The 22,969-nt window shown below is 38.8% G+C and overlaps 1 protein-coding gene across 1 annotated transcript; it reads left to right on the top strand.

The window, feature by feature from the left end:
* Positions 1–257: 257 nt before the first annotated feature.
* Positions 258–21,108, top strand: PHKG1 (phosphorylase kinase catalytic subunit gamma 1). Its single transcript, XM_039346307.1, has 10 exons — positions 258–898; positions 3,806–3,941; positions 6,655–6,830; positions 10,719–10,773; positions 14,605–14,670; positions 15,559–15,722; positions 16,795–16,885; positions 18,420–18,573; positions 19,083–19,208; positions 20,363–21,108. Exons 2-10 carry the CDS (start codon positions 3,859–3,861, stop codon positions 20,612–20,614), a joined length of 1,167 nt encoding a protein of 388 aa, XP_039202241.1. The 5' UTR covers positions 258–898; positions 3,806–3,858; the 3' UTR covers positions 20,615–21,108.
* The last annotated feature ends 1,861 nt before the right edge of the window (positions 21,109–22,969 follow it).

Genomic DNA, 22,969 nt, shown 5'->3' with positions numbered 1-22,969 from the left:
ATTTGTAAAGTGAGCGTTGCCCCATTTTACGATCTTTTTTGCCACAATTGTTAAGTGAATCACTGCTGTTGCTAAGTTGGTAACGGTTGTTAAGTGAATCTGGCTTCCCCATTGACTTTGCTTGTCTGAAGGTCGCAAAAGTTGATTACAGGACCTTGGGACACAGCAACGGTCATAAGTATGAACCAGTTGCCAAGCATTTGAATTTTGATTACGTGATCACGGGGATTCTGCAAAGATCGTAACTTTGAAAAGTCATAAGTTGCATTTTTCAGTGCCATTGTAACTTTGAACAGTCACTAAATGAACTGTTGTAAGTCAAGGACTCCCTATAATTTATAATATCTGTGATAGTCTTTGCTTTTTTTTTAATTAAGAATTTAAATATGCCAGTAGGGCCAACTGCATTCTCAGCCATCCCCAAATATGCCCTCTTAAGATACAGAGCTACTAAAAAACAAAAATCAGTCCTGTTGCGCTTCACGTGTCCTACCCTGTGGAATCACATTATGCATGCATTCCAAATTTTGTTCCTGGTTCTTGTTTCCCTGGAGAAGGAATCCCTGTTTGTCCTTTCATTCATGGGAGCTGTTGGTTGTTGAAGAATTCCTTCACCTCAAAGAGGGTCACTCCAACCTAAGCAGAGAGGGAGCTGAGCATGCAAAGTGGAGGACTTGGAATAATTCTCGAGTTGCACTGCGATTTTTATTTTTGGCAGTGCAGTCGCCACAGTGTGAGTGATCCACAACAAATTAAAAGAGAACGTGAGACGCTGCTATGTGGTTTAATTACTGGCCGTCAAACAACACTGGGAATTCTTTCTCAAGGTGGGCTTTGGGATTTGATCTGCTGGGTTACTCTTGGTTAGAAGACGTTGACTGTGCAAATGACGGTTAAGGTAAGTAATCATGTCTTTTATCAAGAAATTGGTTTTCTTTAATTAACTAGTTAAATTATGCAACTCTGTAAGTGTATTAGTTGATTTGGAGATATGTGCAGGGCAATAAGGCTGAGTTTGAGTTTTGGTTTAGCACTATATTAAATATAAGGGTAGAACCCATAGAAAAAGGTAGCATTTTCTATTCCCAGACTATTAGAATGTGTCTTCGAGGCTTTTAGAATGGAAGACAATAATTTTGATCTTATGGTTTGCTTTCCAGGAAAGCTTTGCTTTGAAATTGCACAGTTAGCAATCAGAAAGGAGAAAATATTTGGGGTATGCTTCATACTAATTTATACACACTATGCTACATCTGAACTGAATTATTGTTCAGATCTAGACTACATTTGTACTTTATTTGAAACAATAGCTCTTAAATAATAATTAAAGTATGTCATGATTCCAAGGGGATCCATATATAAAACCAGCTTCCGGTTATATATACAGTATACAATGTATAAGGAAATTGCTTTTAGTTCAAGAGAACATCGAAATTTAGCCTTATTCTTAACCATCTGTCTTGGCTCTCCTTCTATGAGCATGGAGAAATTAGATTATGGCAGGTCAACATTTCCTACAATGAATCCTCATTATTTGTGATGTGTTTCCAATTTAGACACTTGTTCCAGTTTTTTAAAAAATCTTATAAAGCAGTGTAAGTAATTTTTTTTATTTATCTAAGGAAACTGTAAATTTATAACTAATCTGTGTACATGTATGAAACACAATTGAACAAAAATAACAAAATAACGTAAGAAAAAAATAACTACAGTCGTATCTGTATTCATAATCAGTAGAATGGGTTTAATTGCCATTACTTCAGGAGAAAAATGCCAGATGTTTCAGTTATACGAAAGACTAATGGGGTCAGGACCATCAAATCTTGAGGGGGGGGAGTTAAAACTGAAGAGCAAACATAACACTAGCTGACATATTTTAATGACAGAAGAAAGATTAATATCTTGGATAGCTTTGTAGGCAAGAAAAACCAAATGTACAGGTATAGTATAGGTGGTACCTTGCTCAATAGTAGCAACTGTGAGAGGGATCTTGGAGTCTTAGTGGACAAGCCAACAGTGTGCTGCAGCTACCAAAAAAGCCAACACAGTGCTAGGCTGCATTAACAGAGGGATGGAATCAAGATCACGTGAAGTATTAATACCACTTTACAATGCCTTGGTAAGGCCACACTTGGAATACTGCATCCAGTTTTGGTCACCACGATGTAAAAAAGATGTTGAGACTTTAGAACAAATACAGAGAAGAGCAACAAAGATGATTAGAGGACTGGAGGCTAAAACATATAAGCTACGGTGGAATTGGGTTTGTCTAGTTTAATGAAGAGAAGGACGAGGGGGACATGATAGCAGTGTTCCAATATCTCAGGGGCTGCCACAAAGAAGAGGGAGTCAAGCTATTCTCCAAAGTACCTGAAGGCAGGACAAGAAGCAATGGATGGAAACTAACCAAAGAAAGAAGCAACCTAGAACTAAGAAGAAATTTTCTGATAGAACAATTAATCAGTGGAACAACCTACCTCCAGAAGCTGTGAATGCTCCAACACTGGAAGCTTTTAAGAAGAGACTGGACAGCCATTTGTTTGAAATGGTATAGGGTTTCCTACCTGAGCAGGGGGACCTTCCAACTTTGTTATTGTTATTATTTGAGACATGACAGAAGCCAGTCAGGAAAATAGAAAGAGTTCTTCCCTATGTCCAAGTTAAATATGCATTTTAATTTTGCAAAAGTGTTTTTAGTATTTTTAAAAGCAACACCAACAATGGTTGACAGGCATAAAGGTATTTGCTGGGGATGAGGTGAAAACAATACTATGAAGATGAAGTGGAAAATAAAGATAAATTGGTACCATGGCAAGATGCAAGAGAGGGAAGGCTCAAATAGGTCAGGACAACTGAAAATGAATCAATTTTCTCAAGGCTGAATTAGTCATTTCAGTGCCAGTGTTCATACAGATGCCTAAACCTGAAGTTTATGAGTCAGGGTTTATTGATCAAATCACAGCAGCCTAGTACAGTACATAAATCCTGCTAAGCCACAATGCCTAGGTTCTGCCATCACACTTACCAAAAAAATAAATAGCAAACTACATTTTAGTTAAGTGAAATGTATGAATCCATCAGTTGCTACATTTTCTTAAAGTATTTTTGATTGTAATTATTTTGACCAAGACTGAGTGAATCATGATTTATTCAGTTAACCCCATATATGGATTTACATGGCATAAAGAAGCTGGTAAAGCAGGAATTAAAACAAGGAGTCCAGAATTTGAAAAGGAGAAAAAAAAACCACTTAAAGTTTAGAACCAAGGAAGAGAAAGGAAGCTAACTTGATTTCTGTGTTTTGCAATAAGCAAACCTTCTGCATAAATAGTGTTCTTTTTGGCCTGCAATAAATCAATTTATCTACTCGTACTCTTCCCTTAACTAGTTCATGTGAGACTGAATTTGTGGAATTAAAGGGTTACTCTCATGTCTCTGTGAAGTCTGAGAAATGGGTTTAGTTAACATATATTCTAAATAGGTTTTCGGTCTAAAAATATTCTGACAGTCATTTCTATAACTTTGCATATCACCATAAAACAGTATTTCTCAGCAACTTTAAGACATGTGGACTTCAGTTCCCAGAATTGAATGCTGGCTGGAGAAATCTGAGAGTTGAAGTCCATATATTTTAAAACTGCTGAGGTTGAGAAACACTGTCTTTCTAGAATTGCACAAAGGGGCTAACCCTTACAGAATATTTATCATGATCAACATGGTATGAAATTCTTCTCTCCCTTCCTTGCTGTAATTATAAATAGGAGAAAGATTATTTGAGGTTTTTTTCCTGTTTCTGTTGTTGCAGCATTTTGTCATCTTAGAATAATCTTTTGGAAGGCTCCTAAAAAGAAGACCAAAATGACCAAAACTGAAGAACTGCCAGATAACCATACTTCTGAAGAGTTTTATGAAAAATATGAACCTAAGGAAATTTTAGGAAGGTAAATATTTGAAAGTTGGTGCTGTCATAATAGGTAATTTGCTATGTGACCGTCAAAACAAAAAATGCATTTATTCCTTTAACCAACATTTTAGGAAGCAATGTAAGTTTCAATACAATCAATTCAGAACATAGCAAATTAATCTGGATGTATTTCAAATAATTTAGTTACAAGAATAGATAACGGAAAATAATTAAATTTGAAACTTCAGTCCCTGAAAATGGACGGTAGGTATAGTCAAAGCATTTGTAAATATTGGAGAAAATTACTGTATTTTAAACTTTTCATAAACACGGCAGCGGAAACAGCTGGATATAGTTTTTCCTCAGAGGAGACTTCTAGAGTACCATTGAACAGAAAATCTGAAAATAGTTTGCCTACAATAGTTTGGTACCTTCCAGATGTGGTAGATCAGGGCTTTTCAACCTTTTCACCCATTGTACCACTTTTAGGATATGGCAACATCAATAAAGTACAGGTAGTCCTCGACTTACAACAGTTTGCTTAGTGACTCATAGAAGATACAATGGCACTGAAAAAAGTGCCACAGCCGAGCAAAACACCTGCCTGCCCACCCGGCAGCGCTCTTCCTCCTGTCGGAGGTTTTCATTGTGAACATTTCTGTTGAGGATTGGCAGTTGTGGTGGGGTGGGGGGGGGTGTTTGGTTTTTATTCCCCCCATCTGCTGGTGGTTGCAGCAGGTTTTGGTCACTTCACATGACCCTGGGACACTGTGACTGTCATAAATATGAATCAGTTGCCAAGCATCTGAATATAAATCACAAGACCCGGAGATGCTGCCACATTCCAGCTGATTGGTGCTTCTTCTGGGCTCAGCAGAAGCACCAGGATCAACGCCAAGCTCCACTTGGAGCCTGGCGCTGATCCTGGTGCTTCCACTGAGCCCTGACAGCCCCGAAAAAGTGCCGATCAGCTGGAAAGTGGCATTGATCCTGGTGCTTCCGCTGAGCCCTGACAGCCCTGCAGCTCCAGCCATCTCTCGCTCAGGCTTGTGCAGTGCTGCCACCGGTTTAGCTCATTCCCCTCCTCCACTACTTTTCTAGGATGGTCGTGTACCACCTGACAGGTGCCAATGTACCATAGGTGCTACCCATACCACTGGTTGAAAAGCCCTGTGGTAGATAATAATTCCTATAATCTAGATGTTATTTGCTTTTGAGCAGCCTATACTTTACACATGAAGTTGGCAGTCTCCCTGACTGTTCCCTGATACTGGACTCAAAGGTAAACTGCCATTGAACAAGGAGTTTCTACCCATCGCTCAAGGCCTAATGTTGTTGGTATTTTTTCATCCTTTGGTCCACTTTTAAATCAATCTAATATAATGACCATTGCATTTTGTACCTGTAAATTTCATTAAAGTTTTTTTGTTCTGTTGCAAATCTTCTGCCAACATATGCACCCACATTTTAGTATTTCTGAGAAAAGATCCATTTTTCTTCCCTTCTGCACTCAGATGATGTATAAATAAGGTAAAATACATTTAATTGATTTCATCTCAGCTGCAGATTTCAATATCTGTTTAACAAACTCTTTTACTAAATTTCCTGAGATAATTTTTTGGGTTGAGAGGCATTCTTAAAGAATAGGAAATGGACAGTTCTTCCATGTAGCCTCCTCATTTGTAATTTTACACACACACACACACACATTCAGAGAGAGAGAGAGAGACAGAGAAACAGATGAAAAACTATTTTTACCTTTAATATACACAATATACAGCCACACAATCAGCAAGGGATGGTCTGTTTTCCATTTCATGGGCTCTGTGAAATAATTTAATTTTTATCCTCTTTTATTCTGCAGTCCTGCTTCTGTTTAGAAGCATTTCATAGCCTGAATATTGCCTATTCAGAAAAAATAAATCAGAAGTCTGGTGCCTCTTTTCAGGCTAACATATTTTATTTAAATTTATTTAAATAAATTTAAGTGATTGATATCATGAATGTGCCATGATTACAGGACTGTTTTGGTGTTGACTGAAAAAAGTAAAGCCAATTCAGGAAAAAAAGTTATTTTAATCTAAATGGTAAAGGTTTAGGAAATGATAGGCTAGTTGTTTGGAGAGCTTTATAGAAAGGAATAAATTATTAGTTCTCCAAGGGAATAATGAAATGTTATACTTCACAGTCCACGAATAAGTTCCAAAGGAACATCCCTTTACATAAGAACTCTTTTCTAGTATAAAATATTCCTTCCATCAATAGAATACAGTTGAAGATCACACTATTTTGAACAATTTTGGCTTCAACAAAATGATTGGCTTCAACTCTCAACAATGTCCATATCCTCAATTATTATCTCTAAATGTGCTGTTAATCTAGACTCTGACTATCCAGCTGTGTGGACATAAAAATGGTGCACAGTAATACTATAACATAAAAAATGGTGGCATGGAGTGGAATAACTTAATTTCACCCTACAGCTTTCACATTCCCATGAAGATCTTTTGCTATTCTACGAAGAAAATACCTACAAGCATTTGTGATATGGCAGCATTTCCAATAACTGCCAATTTTTAATAAATCCATTTAGCCTTGCCATTCCTCTTTTCACGTTGAACATGAGGGAATAACAAAGGGGTAACACAGCCTTTTAGAGACCTGTGTTTGTGTGTGGGTTTGATTCTTTCCCTCTCTCTAATTCTCCCTCTTTCTTCCTAAGATTTCTTTTATGCGTAATGTCTTTTCAGAGGAGTAAGCAGTGTTGTCCGCAGATGCATTCATAAAGTCACTCGACAAGACTACGCTGTTAAAATTATAGACATCACAGCTGGAAATCTCTCTCCACAAGAAGTTCAGGAGCTGAGAGAAGCCACTCTAAAAGAAATCAATATCCTCCAGAAAGTGTCTGGACATCCTAACATTAGTAAGTTAGATTTTGCTTCCAGATCATCCTAATTATACCATATCAATAAACCAGTGAAGATAAATACAATGGAATTACTATTGGCTGGGTTTGCATGACATGCATAACCACCTCCTTCTTGCAAACGGTGATTATGTGCTATGCAGAATATAGAACATATGTTCCATTGGCTGGAAGGAACCTTTGAGATCTTCTATTCCAGGGGTAGGAAACCTTGGCTCTTTTATGACTCGTGGACTTCAACTCCCAGAATTCCTGAGCCAGCCATGCTGAGGGGAAGGGAGAGGTTTCCAAGCTGAGCCATGCTGGCTCAGGAATTCTGGGAGTTGAAATCCATGAGTCATAAAAGAGCCAAGGTTGCCTACCCCATTCTAGTCCAACCCCTGCTCAAGCAGGAGACTGTCAGAATTGCCACTTCTCTATCAGTCTGCCAGGAACCCTGGGGAGAGGCTGGAAGGGAGAGCAAGGCATGGAGGGAAAGTGAAACTGAACTGTGAGAACAGCTCTCTGTGAGAACCAATGACGTTTCCAAGGTCGTTTTCCTGGGAGCAGAATGCCAACACGTAGAGTGACTGTTTCCAAAACATCTCTTTTAAAATTGATTGGACAATGAGAGACAAACAATAGGAAAGGACTTATTTCATTCCGGACAAACAGCTCTCCAATCTCTTCTTAAAAACCTCCAGTGATGAAACACCTACAGCTTCTGGAAACAAGACATTTCACTGATCAATTGTTCTGTCACGGAATTCTCCTTAGTTTTTTGTTAGTCTGCCCTTGATAAGTTTCCATCCACTACTTCTTGTCCTGTCCTCAGGTGCTTTGGAGAATAAATTGATCCCTCTTCCTTGTGACAGCCCTTCAAGTATTGGACGATTGGCTATCGTGTCACCCTAGTCCTTCTCTTTGTTAGACTAGATATGCCTAGTTCCCTCAGCAGTTCATTGTATGGTTTAGCCTCCAGACTAATTTAATTTAATCAATATTTTTACAAATACATTTCTAATTTTGGTAGCCTTTACTCATTTTTAAACAACTGAGAATCCAAAATCCTTCTGATTAACTAGAAAACCACCTGATCTGCTAACCACCTTTTCTGTTGACCTTTTCCATTTCAACCAATAGTCCAGATTAGCCCCTTCCCCACTTTCCCTTGCACTACTTGGGGTGGTGTATTTTCAATTTGCTGATGAATCAGCATTATTATAAATGCAGGATACAATTTCAAGAGGAAGAGTTTATGTTTGGAAAAAGAGCGTCCAGTTAATGTTAGCTACCATATTGCTAAATGTCAATGAAGATTCTCAATCATCCGGGTCATGGTTGTCCCAACGGTGCTTTTCCAAAAGGCGACTGGGCTTTTTTGTTTTTTTCCTTGAAAAGATTTCACTTCTTATCCAAAATGCTGCATCAGTTCTGAAGAACTGAAGAAGCTTCTTGGACAAGAAGTGAAATGTTTTCAAGGAAAAAAACCAAGAAAGTCAAGTTGCTTTTTGAAAAAAATACAGTATTGCTACTTTCTAGTACTGTATGAAGGAAAGCTATGAGCAAATTTATCATCCCTGTGCCGTTTGTAAGAAATTGTTGGCATCTTCTGGCCTGGAAAGAATCCTAAGCCTTCCTATACAAACATAGATGACAACAAGATCATATTAGTCTGTCTGTCTGTCTGTCTGTCTGTCTGTCTGTCTGTCTCTCTCTCTCTCTCTCTCTCTCTCTCATAATAATATTTCTTACAAATGATCAATCTTTGTATTTTTTCTTTGAATCTGCTCCGATCCTTACATCTACAATGCAAGTTATATATATTTATGAAAGCACTAACATCTCTAGCCTGCTCTGTCCCCAGAGGCATAGAGAAGTATACACAGAAAAACCAGGGGTCTAAAAATAACTGAACAATAAACAATATAGATTAAAATGGGACTGCCTCAAATTTAATATCTCCAAGAGCCAAGTTTCCATGTCATGGAATAATCATCATAAATAAATAATGAACAGGCATTTTGTTCATAACATGCCCCATGTAACAGTCATTGAAAATAAGAAAATCTGATTCACTGATGTTGCTACACCCCATGATGTTAGGACTGAGGAAAAGCAATCTGAAAAAAGATTACAAAATACCGGGGTTTGTAGATTGAGGTTGAATGCTTATATATATAAAAAGAAATCTGCTGTTATACCAATTGTGATTGAAGCCCTTGGAACAATACTTAAAGAATTTCTTCAATATTGGTCACCCTAATTTTACAAAAAAAAAAAAAAAAAATACCCTGCTTGGGACTGCCTCTATCTTGCTAGCTTAATAATTCTTAGGTTCCTGGTTAGAAATTCAATTATTACATTTTCATCAGTCTTTGACTGTGAATCTAATTGTAGATTAGTTATATAATGATGAATTATCACAAATGTAAGTTCCTCCAATACAGAGAAAATGAGACAGTGACAATTCACAGGGAGATCCTATGCATGTCTATTGAGAAATAAATCTTTACTGTATTTGCAAAGCACCATTATGGTTTAACAATTGCTTGTTGAATAAACTATCCTTGGTTGTATCCACCCATCTTCTTAAGTTATGCCAAAGAAATCATATTATGGTTTAAGGCAAAGTGTGAACAGAAATGCTGAAGTGAATGGAATTTAATTCCTAATAAGAGTGCATAGATTATATATTTAATGGTGGGAGGTTCTTGCTCAAAATGCCTTCATAATAATTAACTTAGCGTGACTTTTTGCTACACTGCCTCTGGATGGATAATAGGCAGTCTTTTAAATGAAATTAATAAATATTACTAATGTGGTTTAAATAGCTCATCAGAAGCTGAGACTGATGATAATCATCCTAAGTAACTCCTCGTCTTCTTTCTGCTTCTCCTTTTTCCATCATTGTCATGAGTTGAAATGGATACACTCAGGGACAAAACTTAGTGAAGAATAGATGTAAGCCCCTAAGTTCAGCTGGGAATATATAATATGAATCTTGGGTTGTTGGTTCTCTCTGAGCTTGGTTGTTTTCTTGAAGGAGTTTCATTAGCTAAACTAGGTAATATCATCAGTGCTAATGGATCATCAGGAGCACTGATAATGTTACCTAGTTTGGGTAATGAAATGTCTGCAAGAAAACAACAAAGCACAGAGTACCAAGGACCCCTCATTTCAACTCTGAGCTACAAATATTATCCTTTATTAATATGGATCCAGGGGTGGGATTCAGCCAGTTTGCACCACTTCAGCAGAACCGGTAGCTAATTTTTTGTTGCCCAGCCCAGAATGGACTTCTGAAAGTGGCATCCACACAGAGAACCAGTTGTTCATATATCTGAATCCCACCACTCTATGGATCTCATTTTTTATTATGTGCCTGAGGTTTAGACTGGATTTGGCATTTTTATCTATCTAGGTGGTTACTTGGTGGCACATAATAAAAAATGTGGATCTTTTTTACTGCGTGTTAAAACAGTGATTTTGGATTGTCTCTCTGTACATGAAAGAAATATAAGAATAAAATCAGGAAGCCATCCATGAGGAGTATAAGTATGTGATTAGGAGGGGTAACGGCTTGGCAATGCAACACTTTACAAGGTCTCAGGTTCAGATTCTACTGTTTTTTCAAAACCAGAGATTTTAGAAAGTCACTTGTTGTCAAAGTGGAAAATGCTAGGATAGGTGAATGGACCAGATGAGGATAAAGCAGCAGCATCCTATGTTCCTTTTCTATGGACAGAGAAGATCCAGGGCACACATGCAGAAAGACAGAACAGTCTCTGTGGTTGTGCAATGAAGCTAGGGGTTTGTGCTTCAGTACCTTTCCATTCCTGCTTCGTTTTTAAGAAAATTTGCAATGTTATTTCACATTCCTAAAATATCCCGTTTTGTTTCCAGTCCAGCTGAAGGACAGCTTTGAATCTCACACCTTTTTCTTCCTGGTGTTTGATTTGTAAGTACCAATGTTCTTTTTTGGGGGAGGAGGAAATATCAAATATATCCTCCTAAAGTGACTTTTTTAGGCTGGTGGGATTGCCTTATGCTTTCTATAGTACATGCCAGGAAAGCAGTTTCAAAACCTTAGTTAGAAAAGTGGTGTCAACTATCATCTGTTGGCCAACTTGACTTGGTAGATGGATAACCTGTGTGGAAATATACTCACTGAGGTAATACTACTACTACTACTACTACTAATAATAATGATGATGATGATGATGATGGAAGGGATCTTAGAGGTCATCTAGTCCAACCCCCTGCTCAGGCAGGTAGATCAATGTACTACTTCAGAGGTCACTTCTTGATAGAGCACATATTTACAAATGTGGAATTTTCTATCATCAAATGTAGATTGCTAACTTGAATACCTTGAAAGAAATAAACAAATTCATTTATTTTTATTATTATGGTTGATTGCACAGTCAGCCTGAGGTTTAGACTGGATTTGGCATTTTTATCTATCAAGTCCTTCCCAAGAACCTGGAATAGACAGAAGCTGTTGTTTCATGGTATTAAAAGGATCATTGTTCGACATAAGCTGCCTTTTGCAATTAACTGGTGGTGATTTTGTCAATGCTGACATGGTGCTCAAGTGATGCTCCAGATGTTTTGGCATTGTACCCAAGGCGCCTATTACCATTACCATTACCATCTTTGCTTTTTTTTTTCCACAGTCATTCTACTTCTGTTTGGAGGTCTTTGTATTTTTTTATTTTCTTCTATTCCGCTTCCTCCAGATTCTTCCATGTCCACTATCCAACTTTTTTGTCTTTCTTATTGACAATTGTTAAGTCTGGGGTGTTATGTGGCAAGTGCTTGTCTGTTTGAACTGTAAAGATCCAGAGCACTTTTAGCTTCTTCATTTTCTGTTACTTGTCTATTTTGTGGTGTTACCAGTTCTTGCTTTCAGGCAAATGGTACTTCTTGCATATATTTTTCTCCACCATAGAAAAGGAGACAATGCCAATTCACTGTGCAATCCTATGCCTGTCTACTCAGGAGTAAATCTTACTGGCTGTGTTTGTACACCGTGTTTAATTGTGGTTTGTTTTAACCATTGTTTAGTAAATAAATCATAATTGACAGGGTTTACACATATGTTAAACTACAAGTAGTCCTTGACTTATGACCACAAACTGAGCCCAAAATTTTGTGTTGCTAAGTGAGACATTTGTTAAGGAATTTCGCCCCATTTTACAACTTTCCTTGCCATAGTTGTTAAGTGAATCATTGCAGTTAAGTTAGTAACACGGTTATTAAGTGAATCTGGTTTCCCCATTGACTTTGGTTGTCAGAAGGTTGTCAAAGGTGATCACATGACCCCGGGACACTGGGGGTCATAAATATGAACTAGTTACCAAGCATCTGAATTTTGATCACATGGCCATTGGGATACTGCAACGGTTGTGTCATAAGTCACTTTTTTCAGTGCTGTTGTAATTTCAAACAGTCACTAAATGAACTGTTGTAAGTCGAGGACTTCCTGTATAAAACAAACAAAAATGGTAACAGTGTAGGACTAGGATGAGGAGAAACAGTTTTTGGATCAATCCTTCTCTCTTGGCCTAGGCCTAGAGTATTTCACTGGCTAAGATGGGGGAGGGAATCATGTATGTCACAGATATGTAGTTTACCCAGATTTCATACAGGAATTGTGGGAATATAAATACAACAAGAAGCCCTCATAGCTAAGTGAAATGTCCATGTCCAGGAACAGTCTACCTCTTAGGCAAGTAAGAGCAGAGGGTCATGCTTGCCAGGTTTTCAAAGGCCTTGGACCACTTGATAAAGGCCACAGTGTTTAGGAGCAGGGTGGAGCATGACGATTCCAGCAAAAGACTTCTTGTATTCTACCCTCCAGCCATATGTTGCAATTTGATATCTATACCAGCTTGTTTAACTGTTTGTGAAGGTCTCTGCTGATCCCAGGGCCATCTGTACCATCCACCACTTCACCCACCCCCAGCCACAAGGGAGGGAGGCTTTCTGCAGCTGTCTCATCTTCCTGGTCCCGTATCGTTAGCCTGCTCAGATTTCCACATAACCTTTGCTAACGTTTTAGCTGTCACAGATCCATACTATTTTTAGGCATCCTGGACTTGTGTAATACTTTCACGGATATCTGCCTGAAACTGCTCTACCAGCATTACCACTTCCATGGGGAAAGAAAATTCCAAACTCAAGAAGTTGTTTAAAACAGATTGTTTGAGGATTCTTGCCAATGAAAAACCTGACAGGCTACAAAGGGATGTAACAACTGCCTCATAATACAGAGAGGCATATAGAACTATGATTTTTTTAAAAAGCAACTTGTAATATTGACAATAATAGCATAAATGAAATACAAATTCTAGACTTACGACCACAATTGAGCCCAAAATTTCTGTTGTTAAATGAGACATTTCTTAAGTGAGTTTTGCCCCATTTTACAACATTTCTTGCCACGGTTGTTAAGTGAATCACTGCAGTTGTTAAGTTAGTAGCGTAATTGTTAAGTGAATTGCAAAAGGGGATCACGTGATCCGAGGACACAGCAACCGTCAGTTGCCAAGTGTCTGAATTTTGATCCCAGGATGACGGGGATGCTGCAAAGGTTGTAAGTGTGAACAATGGTCCTAGGGCACTTTTTTCAGTGCCGTTATAATTTTGAATGGTCACTAAATGAACTGTTGTAAGTGGAGGACTACCTGTATAGAGAAGCTTGCAGAATAGTGATTTTTTAAAAAGCAATTTGTAAAGTATACAATAATGGCTTAAATTAAATATTTAAATCAGACTTCCTGATTCAGTGCCCTCCAGATGAGGAGAAGGCAGCCTGCTGGCACCATTTCAACTAATGCATTTTATTAAAAGGATTAATCTTTTGGGAGTTATGGCTGACATTTTCAAATGCACAGTGATTAAATTGACACAGAATATAACCTGGGGTGAGGGGTCAGGTGAAAGAGAGGAAGCAAGAAGACAGGTGGCTGTGCAGATACAGTTTACATGTGAGGCACATTATAAGTACCTTATCAGTTAACAAATGTAATACATTAAGAACCTTTTGTCTGTGTTGACAAAGATGGTCTGAAATCTTTTGATGTTTAGGTAGTCCAAAGCTTACAACCATTCATTAAATAACCATTCAAAGTTACAACAGTAGTGAAAAAAGTGACTTATGGCTGTTTTTTCACGTTTACAACCATTGCAGCATCTTCATGGTCATGTGATCAAAATTCAGCTGGAATGTATTTATGATATTTGCACTGTCACCGGGGTCATGTGATTACTGTTCGTAACCTTCCTAGCTGGCTTCCAACAAGCAAAGTCAAATGGGCCAGATTTGCTTAATGATCTTATGATTCATTTAACAATTGCAGCAATTCACTTAACTATGGCAAGAAAGGTCATAGAATGGGGCAAAATTCACTTAACAACTGCCTTGAATAGTGGAAATTTTGAGCTCAGTTGTGGTTTTAAGTCTAGGACTATCTGTATTTTATTAAATTCCACAATCTCTCAGCTTTACAAATCAACAATCAGATTCCTGATGTTTGGCTACCATAGACCACTGTTTCTTAACCTTGCCAACTTTATCCTGTGTGGACTTCAACTCCCAGAATTCCCCAGCCAGCATGTTGAAGTTGCAGTCCACATTTTAAAGTTGCCAAGATTGAGAAACACTGGGATGGACAGTCACATACAAGGCAGAAGCAGAAGTGTCATATTGTGGGTCCATGTTTTGGTTTTATACCTTTCTTCATTTTTAACATATTCTACATGTCTAAATTTTCTCCCTAAACAGAATGAAGAAAGGGGAGTTATTTGATTACCTTACAGAGAAGGTCACCTTAAGTGAGAAGGAAACTAGGTGAGCTATTTCAACTGACTTGCCAATCTTGTCATCTGTCAAAACATGGAACTTCCTTCCTCTTTCATATAAGGGTCTCTTGCAAGCTAGTGAAATATGTGGTGCTTGGTGTAATCGATTATACAGATTAGTTGTGACTAAAATCTCATTAGTTTAAAAATAACAAAGTTTAGCAATCTTAGGCTAGATCTGTACAGTACTATATTACGATTCACCTCAGCCATAGCTTAGTGTATATGAAGTACTTTAAGACATGTACAAAATGTTTTCTTCTCTCCTTGCCAACTTTAAGATATGTGGACTTCAACCCCCAGAATTCCTCAGCCAGCATAAAGTATTCTTGAGCAAGATTGAGAAACACTGCTCTATTTGCTAGCCATAAGCAACTCATTTACCTTTCCAGGGATTTCAAGCATTTATAAGAGGTGTTCAGGGTGAAATTCAGTTAGAGATGCTGTTTTAATGGATTTCTGCATTAGGCGGGGGTTAAACTAGATGTGCTCCTGGTTCCCTTATACCCCTTACAATCTATACTACAGTATAATTCTATGAAAGCACATTACAGTATAGGATTTCTTGCACCTCTTTACTGTCCTCTAGTGGTTGTCTAGAATTGGGGTAGGCAGCCCAGATCTGATAGCCCTGGTGACATAATCCCCAAATGCACATATCCATTCACATCTAATGATTGTGATATCAAAATACCCCAATCTGACATGCTCTCCTAATATGTTGGAGATCTTCCAAAATATCTGAAAATTAGGGAAGACCAGTTGATCAATGAGCAATGCCAGGAACCAAGCATGGGTCCTTGGCAAATGTATAAAAAATGTCTGCTTTTTCCAGATATTTGCTCATTTAACTGATCAGACCATTTTCTCCCTATAGGAAAATTATGCGTGCTCTTTTGGAAGTGATCCAGTTCCTTCATTCCTTGAACATAGTCCACAGAGATCTCAAACCAGAGAACATCCTGCTAGATGACGACATGAACATCAGACTCACTGATTTTGGCTTCTCATGTCAGCTGCAGGAAAATGAAAAACTCAAAGGTGGCCTGTCCATCTTGGGCAGAGATGATTTTAAGGGGCAGGACTGTGAATTGGTGGTCTGCCTGTAGCCATGAAGCTTAGGAACGTAGATAAGGAGAGACCTACATTGAATCAGCTTGCTCAAAACAGCAGTAGCATGTTGTATTAATCCAGCTATCACAATTTGCTAACCATAATGTTAAAACTTTGCATATGGCAGTGGACTTAGCCAACTGCAAATCATTAAGTAAGCCATGGAAACCTAGGGTTTAATGCAATGTGTAAGTAATTTTCTACATTGACTAAGGGCACTTCTTCAGGATTCCATACAAGGTTATGTCTTAGAAATTGAATTAGGGATCTTTTACAGACAGACAATTTGCTTGATTGCTAAACCATCTTTAAGTCCTCTTTAGCTGCTCCAATGTTTTTCTTCCTACACAAATTTTGTTGTGGATATGAACTGACATGCTTCATTGATACAGTTGGTGATGATATATTTGGAGACAAAGATTGTAACTGTTGTGGTCATTTTAGGCTACTGCAACCATATCCTGTCTCCTCTGGTCTTGGGCATGGTTATCCAGGGAAGATTAGACATGTGACTTCCACAGAAACATCTGCCTGCATAATGCTAGACCATTGCTTTATGAAACACTTGCAGTAAGCTTCTTGTATTCCTGGAATTAGCATTCTTGTGAAAGAGCACTAGATCTATGTGTTAAGAATAGGATAAATTTTCTCTTGGGTGATCAAGCTAAACTGAGAAAGACCAGAATTTTGCTATATTCAGACCCAGGTTGTAAATCCCCTTTTTCGGTCCTTTGTAGATTTGAACACTCACTAAGCAACGGGTCATAGGGCTGCCTATAATGCCCAATTCCCGAGTTTAATCAGTATCTTGAACCATAAGGTAGCCAACTGGATTAGGTGTATCTGATATGCCAAACCACCAAGGAAAACTAAACTTCACACATTGTGTCAATGCAATCTTTTAATTCATCTGGCTGATTTGGCTTTGAGCGGCAAGACTTGCATCTCCTGAAACAAGGTCATCAAAGTTTCAGCCCATTTTTTATTGCTTTTCTTGCAGAGATCTGCGGCACTCCTGGCTACTTGGCTCCAGAAATACTAGAATGTTCCATGGATCCAGATCATCCAGGTTATGGGAAGGAAATTGACATGTAAGCAGGATTGTGTGGCAAGTTCATCCATTACCGTAAGCCACAATTTGGGTTATTTGGGTTTAAGCAAATAGCATGTGAGTTTTGGATATTCAGAGGATCTAGCACAATCAATGATGTATGAACATCATTAATTGTGGCATATTAGTAAATCATGGCTAGTACAACACAGCTTAGAATGTGAATTCTGCTCTATTTATCCTAATGAAAAAATAAATGTAGCTTTTTGAGGAACTCACTTTATTTCCCATCCAATCTTCTACAGCACTGTTTCTCAATTTTGGCAACTTCAAGATGTCTGGATTTCAGCTCCCAGAATTCTCCAGCCATTTTGCTGGCTGGAGAATTCTGGGATTTGAAATTGTCAAAATCACAATCCTAGGCTGCATTAACAGAGAGATAGAATCAAGATCATGTGAAGTGTTTATAACAGTTTATAATGCTCTAGTAAGACCATGCTTGGAATATTGCATCCAATTTTGGTTGCCACAATGTAAAAAAGATGTTGAGAGTTAGAAAGAGTGCAGAGAAGAGCAACAAAGATGATTACAAGACTGGAGGCTAAAACATACAAAGAACAGTTGCAGGATTGGTTATGTCTATTTTAATAAAAAGAACTAGGAGTGGCATGATAACAGTATTCCAATATTTGAGGGACTGCCACAAGGAAGAAGGGGTCAACCTATTCTCCAAAGCACCTGAAGGCAGGAGAAGAAGCAATGGATGGAAACTAATCAAGGAGAGAACTTAGAACTGAGGAGAACTCTCTTGACAGTTAAAACAATTAATCAGTAGAACAACTTGCCTCCAGAAGTTGTGGATGCTCCAACTCTGGAAGGTTTTAAGAGGAGATTGGACAACCACTTGTCTGAAATGGTATAGGGGTGGTTTTTTTGCCTGAGAAGGGGGTTGGACTAGAACACCTCCAAGGTCCCTTCCATCTCTATTATTCTGTTATTCTTAAAGTTGCCAAAGTTGAGAAACAATGTTCTATGGAGATGACTTTTCATCTCTGTCCATGTTATTGCTTTTTTAAAATGCCAGTTTCTCCCAAATTTGTCTTGTCCAAAATTATGCCCTCTTAATATATTGGACTACACCTTGGTGTATTTCCAGCATAAATTGGACAAATTATTTGCTTTAAGCACCAGCATATATAATTGTTTGTGGTACAATTATACCACAATTACAATATGTGGTATAATTGCTGTGTAAGTAAGACCATAACGATCATTAGTCTGCTTAAAACTTTATTACCTACTGAAGGCTAGAAAAGAAGACAGAAAAATCTGTCCTGCTGCAACAAAGATGTTCTCCATCAAGCTGCTTGTTCATCGGCAGGGAATCTTTTGAGCTGATCTGTGGTATTGTATGGTGGTATTGTATGGTGTAGCTTAGGATACAAATTCAGCTTAGGTCAATGAATATTTTGTTTCCCTGCATTTAACATTTTTAACGCAGGAGAACAAAACATTCACAAACATTGATCTTCAAAAATGTTCAGTTTGTCCTCCTGACGGTTTCTATGTCTCAGGTGGAGTACAGGAGTCATCATGTATACCTTGCTGGCTGGATCTCCTCCTTTCTGGCACCGGAAGCAGATGCTGATGTTAAGAATGATCATGAATGGAGATTACAAATTTGGGTCTCCAGAGTGGGATGACCAATCAGATACAGTCAAAGACTTGGTAGGTAAATGTCTACGGAGATTCTCAGTCATCTAGGTCACGGTTGTCCCAAAGGTGCTTTTTTCATGAGGCAACTGGACTTTCTTGTTTTTCTTTGAAGACGTTTTGCTTCTCATCAGCTGAAGAAGCTTCTTGGATGAGAAGCAAAATGTCTTCAAAGAAAAATAAGAAAGTCCAGTTGCCTTGTGAAAAAAGCACCTTTGGGACTTGGTAGATAACTTCCACCTGGATGGATCCAGAGGCTCTTGGAGAAAAATGCAGGATAGGGAAAGATCAAAGTAATTGGAACAGCTGTTGATTAAGAAATTAACACCAAAAGTCAGTACTTGAGCCCAATAGGAAAATGGTTCCCCTTTGTTTCTTGGTGTTCACTGTTCTGTGTAATGGGATTGTATGGAGAACCTCTGAATACTAATTATTAACCAGTGCTAGACCTGTTGTGTTTTTTCACTGTGTTCAAAAAGCAATGCCACAGCTTCTGAGACACAACTCTGTTCTTCTGCCTGCAGATTGCCCACTGTTTAGTGGTGAAGCCGCAGAATCGTTACACGGTACAGGATGCCCTCACCCACCCCTTCTTCCAGCAGTACATGGTGGAGGAAGTCCGGCACTTCAGCCCCTTCCGGAAATTCCGGGTATCCCAAATTGCAGAGAATTCTGGGAAAGAGAATTTTCTTCAGTAATAGCCAAGGATGGGAGGGGGGTGTTAACAAAGTTGAGATGATTATAATTGAAGCTTTTTGTTACCTGCCCTGCATGTAAAATAGATATGAGCTTAGATCGTCCGATTCCTGCCCACCATTTTAACTTTTTTGACCTGCCCCACGGATGTGCCTGTGCTGACTCTGATCAGGAGCTCTTTTCAAATGGAAAAGGGGAAGGCTAAGACAGGGGTTGTTGTGGTACCTGCATGCATTATGCTACTGAACTGTGGATCCTAACCAAACAAGATACATTCACACAACACGCTAAACCATTGCAGTTTCCTTAATTTTGGTTCAGTGCATTGTGCAAGCTTGTGACTTATTCAGCAAGCTATGATTTAGCATGTCACATGAATCAGGCTTGAGTATCTTGACCAAAATTGATAAATGGCAATACATTAAAGATATATTAACTGTGTTGGCATATATGAAACAAAGTTCCTGATGGAAAACCTGAAAGACCAGGTTAGGGGCAGATTGTCATGATCAAAAGTTTATGTAGTTGCTAAGACTTGACACCAATTTGATGTCACATAAATAAACTAGGCTCAAATGGGGATAAGTAATTGGTGGTTACAGGTTTTATGAAACTCCAGCCATTGCTTAGTATGTTGTAGGAATCCAGTTATCACATTTAAAGGTAGTGGAATTTATTTATTTGAACACAGCATATTAATGAACTTGAATTTAATGTGCTGTGTTAATGTACCGCAACCTGAGAGGTGAACCAAAAGCATCCTGTATATAAAAATAACAGCCTTTTATTGGCAGTGGCCCATTCCTGATGAATTAATGCATCCTTTAAAAGAAAAAAAGAATCACAAACTAATCAGATACACCGTATATGCCGGCGTACAAGGCGACCTGGCGTATAAGACAACCCCCGTCTTTATCGCCGGGCCGCATTCCTAGAACATCGTCTTATACGCCGGAAACTACCAGTATTTCCGGCGTATAAGATGACTCAATGTATAAGACGACCCCCGTCTTTGGCACCGATTTCAGCTCTCGCGGAAGTCGCCTTATACGCCGGCATTTAGGGGTACTTTAAAGAAAATGCCAGTCTAACAAGCATCTCTTCCCAGGTCATCTGCCTGACTGTTCTGGCCTCGGTTCGGATCTACCTCACCTATCGTAACCTTAAGCCAATCACCCCGGATGTACTGCAGCGTGACCCCTACGGACTGAAGCCGGTCCGCAAACTGATTGATGCTTGTGCCTTCCGGATCTACGGCCATTGGGTGAAGAAGGGAGAAGCTCAAAACAGAGCTGCCCTCTTTGAAAACACTCCCAAAGCCATCCTGCTCAGCTTGGCTGCTGAAGAGGAACTTCTCTGATTTCCAAAATCTCCAGGGAGAAAGCAATTCAAACAGCCTTTGGCATCTTCCTAATGGGCTGACCTGGGAATTCCAGCACGGTCCCAACACATGTGCTGACTTCAACTCCCACAATTCCCCAGCGAGCAAAGATGGAAATGAGATAGCAAAATGTAAAGCTGAATATAGATAAGAATGCCTTTTCACTAAGTGCATTATTAGTATTATTATTGTTGGTCATGCAATCAGTTTAGACTGGATCTGGCATTTTTGTTTACCAGTTACAGGTAGCCTTTGACTTACAACCATTCATTTAGCGACTGTCTGAAGTTACAACAGGACTGAAAAAAGTGACTTGCAACTGGTCCTTGTGCTTACAACCCTCACAGTATCCCCACAGTCATGTGACCAAAATTCCAGCACTTAGAATGGAGTACAGGTAGTCCTCGACTTACCACAGTTCATTCAGTGACTGTTTGAAGTTATAACAGGACTGAAAAAAGTGACTTATGACCATTTTTCACACTTACAACCGTTGCAACATCACCCATGGTCACATAATCAGAATTCAGACACTTGGCAAGTGATTCATATTTATGACGGTTGCAGTGTCCCAGGGTCTTGTCATTGTCTTTTGTAATCTTCTGACAAGCAAAGTCAGTGGGGAACCCAGATTCACTTAGCAACCACATAACAACTGTGGCAAGACAGGTCGTAAAGTGGGGCAAAACTCACTTAACCAATGTCTTGCTTAGCAACAGAAATGTTGGGTTCAATTGAGAAGTAAGTTGAAGATTACCTGTATTGACTCTGCTCTAAACCATTTTTGATAATGAGATGGGCAGCATATAAATGCAATAAATTTAAATTTAATAAATACAATTTAATAAATAAATTTATGATGGTGGCAGCATACCAAAATAATGTGATAACCAATTCCAGTCAGTTTTCAAAAAGCAAAGTCATTGGAGGAAGCCAGATTCGTATAACAACTGTAATGATTTGCTTAACAACCATGGCAAAGAATAAAATCTGGCATGACTCGCTTAACAATCTCTTTGCTTAGCAGTGGAAATTCTGCTCCTAATCATGATCATACGTTGAGGACTATCTGTATTATTTCTGAAACTTCTGTGATCCAAGGATAAATGAAAGGCTCTGGAGTGCAAAGCTGCACTACCAATCATAGTGCTAATTCCCATCCATGAAGGTTTCTCTACTGCTCCAGTCATAGGATGAAAAATTCAACAGGGACCTTTTTCCAATCAGCAAAGAAGTCTTCTCTTATCCCAGGACTGGGTGGCTGCTTTGAGGCTGAAAACGTTTCATAGAAAGAGACTCACAAGCTTTTTTAATTGTTTTAGGCTGCCAGTTGCTTCCTTAGATGATGTTTAAAAGGCAATGGACAAATTTAATATAACTACATGGATCCTCCATGTTCAGCACAGTTTGTCTTATTTATTTTTTGAATGACGCATTGGAGAAGGAGGGAGTTCCTGCTTCCCTCTTACTGTTGGATTCAGAATGCTGGATTAGCATGTCTTAGAATCCAAGTCTTCCATTCAAAGCGGAGGATATACAATATTTGGCATGATGTCTGAAATGGAACTTCCATGTTTCAAGCCAATCTATTTCTGAATGCCAGCTACTGTGAATCATTGGGGTGGGGTGGGGTGGAGAGAGGGTTGCAGCCTGTCATGCTTCACTGATGTACCGTATTTTGAGCCAGAAGAAGCTATTTAGTTCAGCTGCGCGCTCTGGAATGCCATTACTGCTTAAGATCCAGGTTGCCTTTAGTGCAATGAAACACATCCCAATACAGCAGGAGTAGGCAAAGAAAACATCTAATAAAAGCAGTTCCATTATCTGTAATGAGGAAGATTATAGATGATAAACGTCTAGCATTAACACATAGCTGAGTTATGTTGAAGAGTCTCAGTCACCCAGGTAGTTGCCGAAGTATTAGCAGTCAACTACTACTGGACTCGCTTTTCCTTTTGTTGGTTCGAAATGTTTTGTTGCTTATCCAAGTAGCTTCTTCAGTCTGAACAAGTTGGTTAGGAGGACCACATATATGTCCTCCAATATATATGGGGTCCCCCTAACCAACTTTAACCTAGAACTAAGAAGAAATTTCCTGAAAGATAGAACAATCAGTGGAACGACTTGCCTCCAGAAGTTGTGGCTGCTGCAACACTGGAGGTTTTTAAGAAGAAACAGGACAACACTTGTCTGAAATGGTATAGGGTTTCCTGCTTGAGCAGGGGGTTGGACTAGAAAACCTCCAAGGTCCCTTCCAACTCTGTTATTCTGTTAACTTGCTCAGACTGAAGAAGCTACAGTACTTGGATAAGCAACAAAACATTTCAAACCAAC

The sequence above is a fragment of the Crotalus tigris genome, unplaced genomic scaffold (assembly GCF_016545835.1).
Source record: "Crotalus tigris isolate CLP2741 ecotype Arizona unplaced genomic scaffold, ASM1654583v1 scf7180000017987.690289119674:8195010, whole genome shotgun sequence".
NCBI classification, from domain to species: Eukaryota; Metazoa; Chordata; class Lepidosauria; order Squamata; family Viperidae; genus Crotalus; species Crotalus tigris.
This window is presented reverse-complemented; position numbering and strand designations above follow the sequence as displayed.

Excerpts from the sequence above, each read along its gene's own strand:
- PHKG1 (XM_039346307.1), top strand. The coding sequence starts at position 3,859 with ATGACCAAAACTGAAGAACTGCCAGATAACCATACTTCTGAAGAGTTT. Across the intron at positions 6,831-10,718 it reads GTCTGGACATCCTAACATTA|TCCAGCTGAAGGACAGCTTT; the intron begins GTAAGTTAGATT and ends TTTTGTTTCCAG. Across the intron at positions 19,209-20,362 it reads GCCCCTTCCGGAAATTCCGG|GTCATCTGCCTGACTGTTCT; the intron begins GTATCCCAAATT and ends ATCTCTTCCCAG.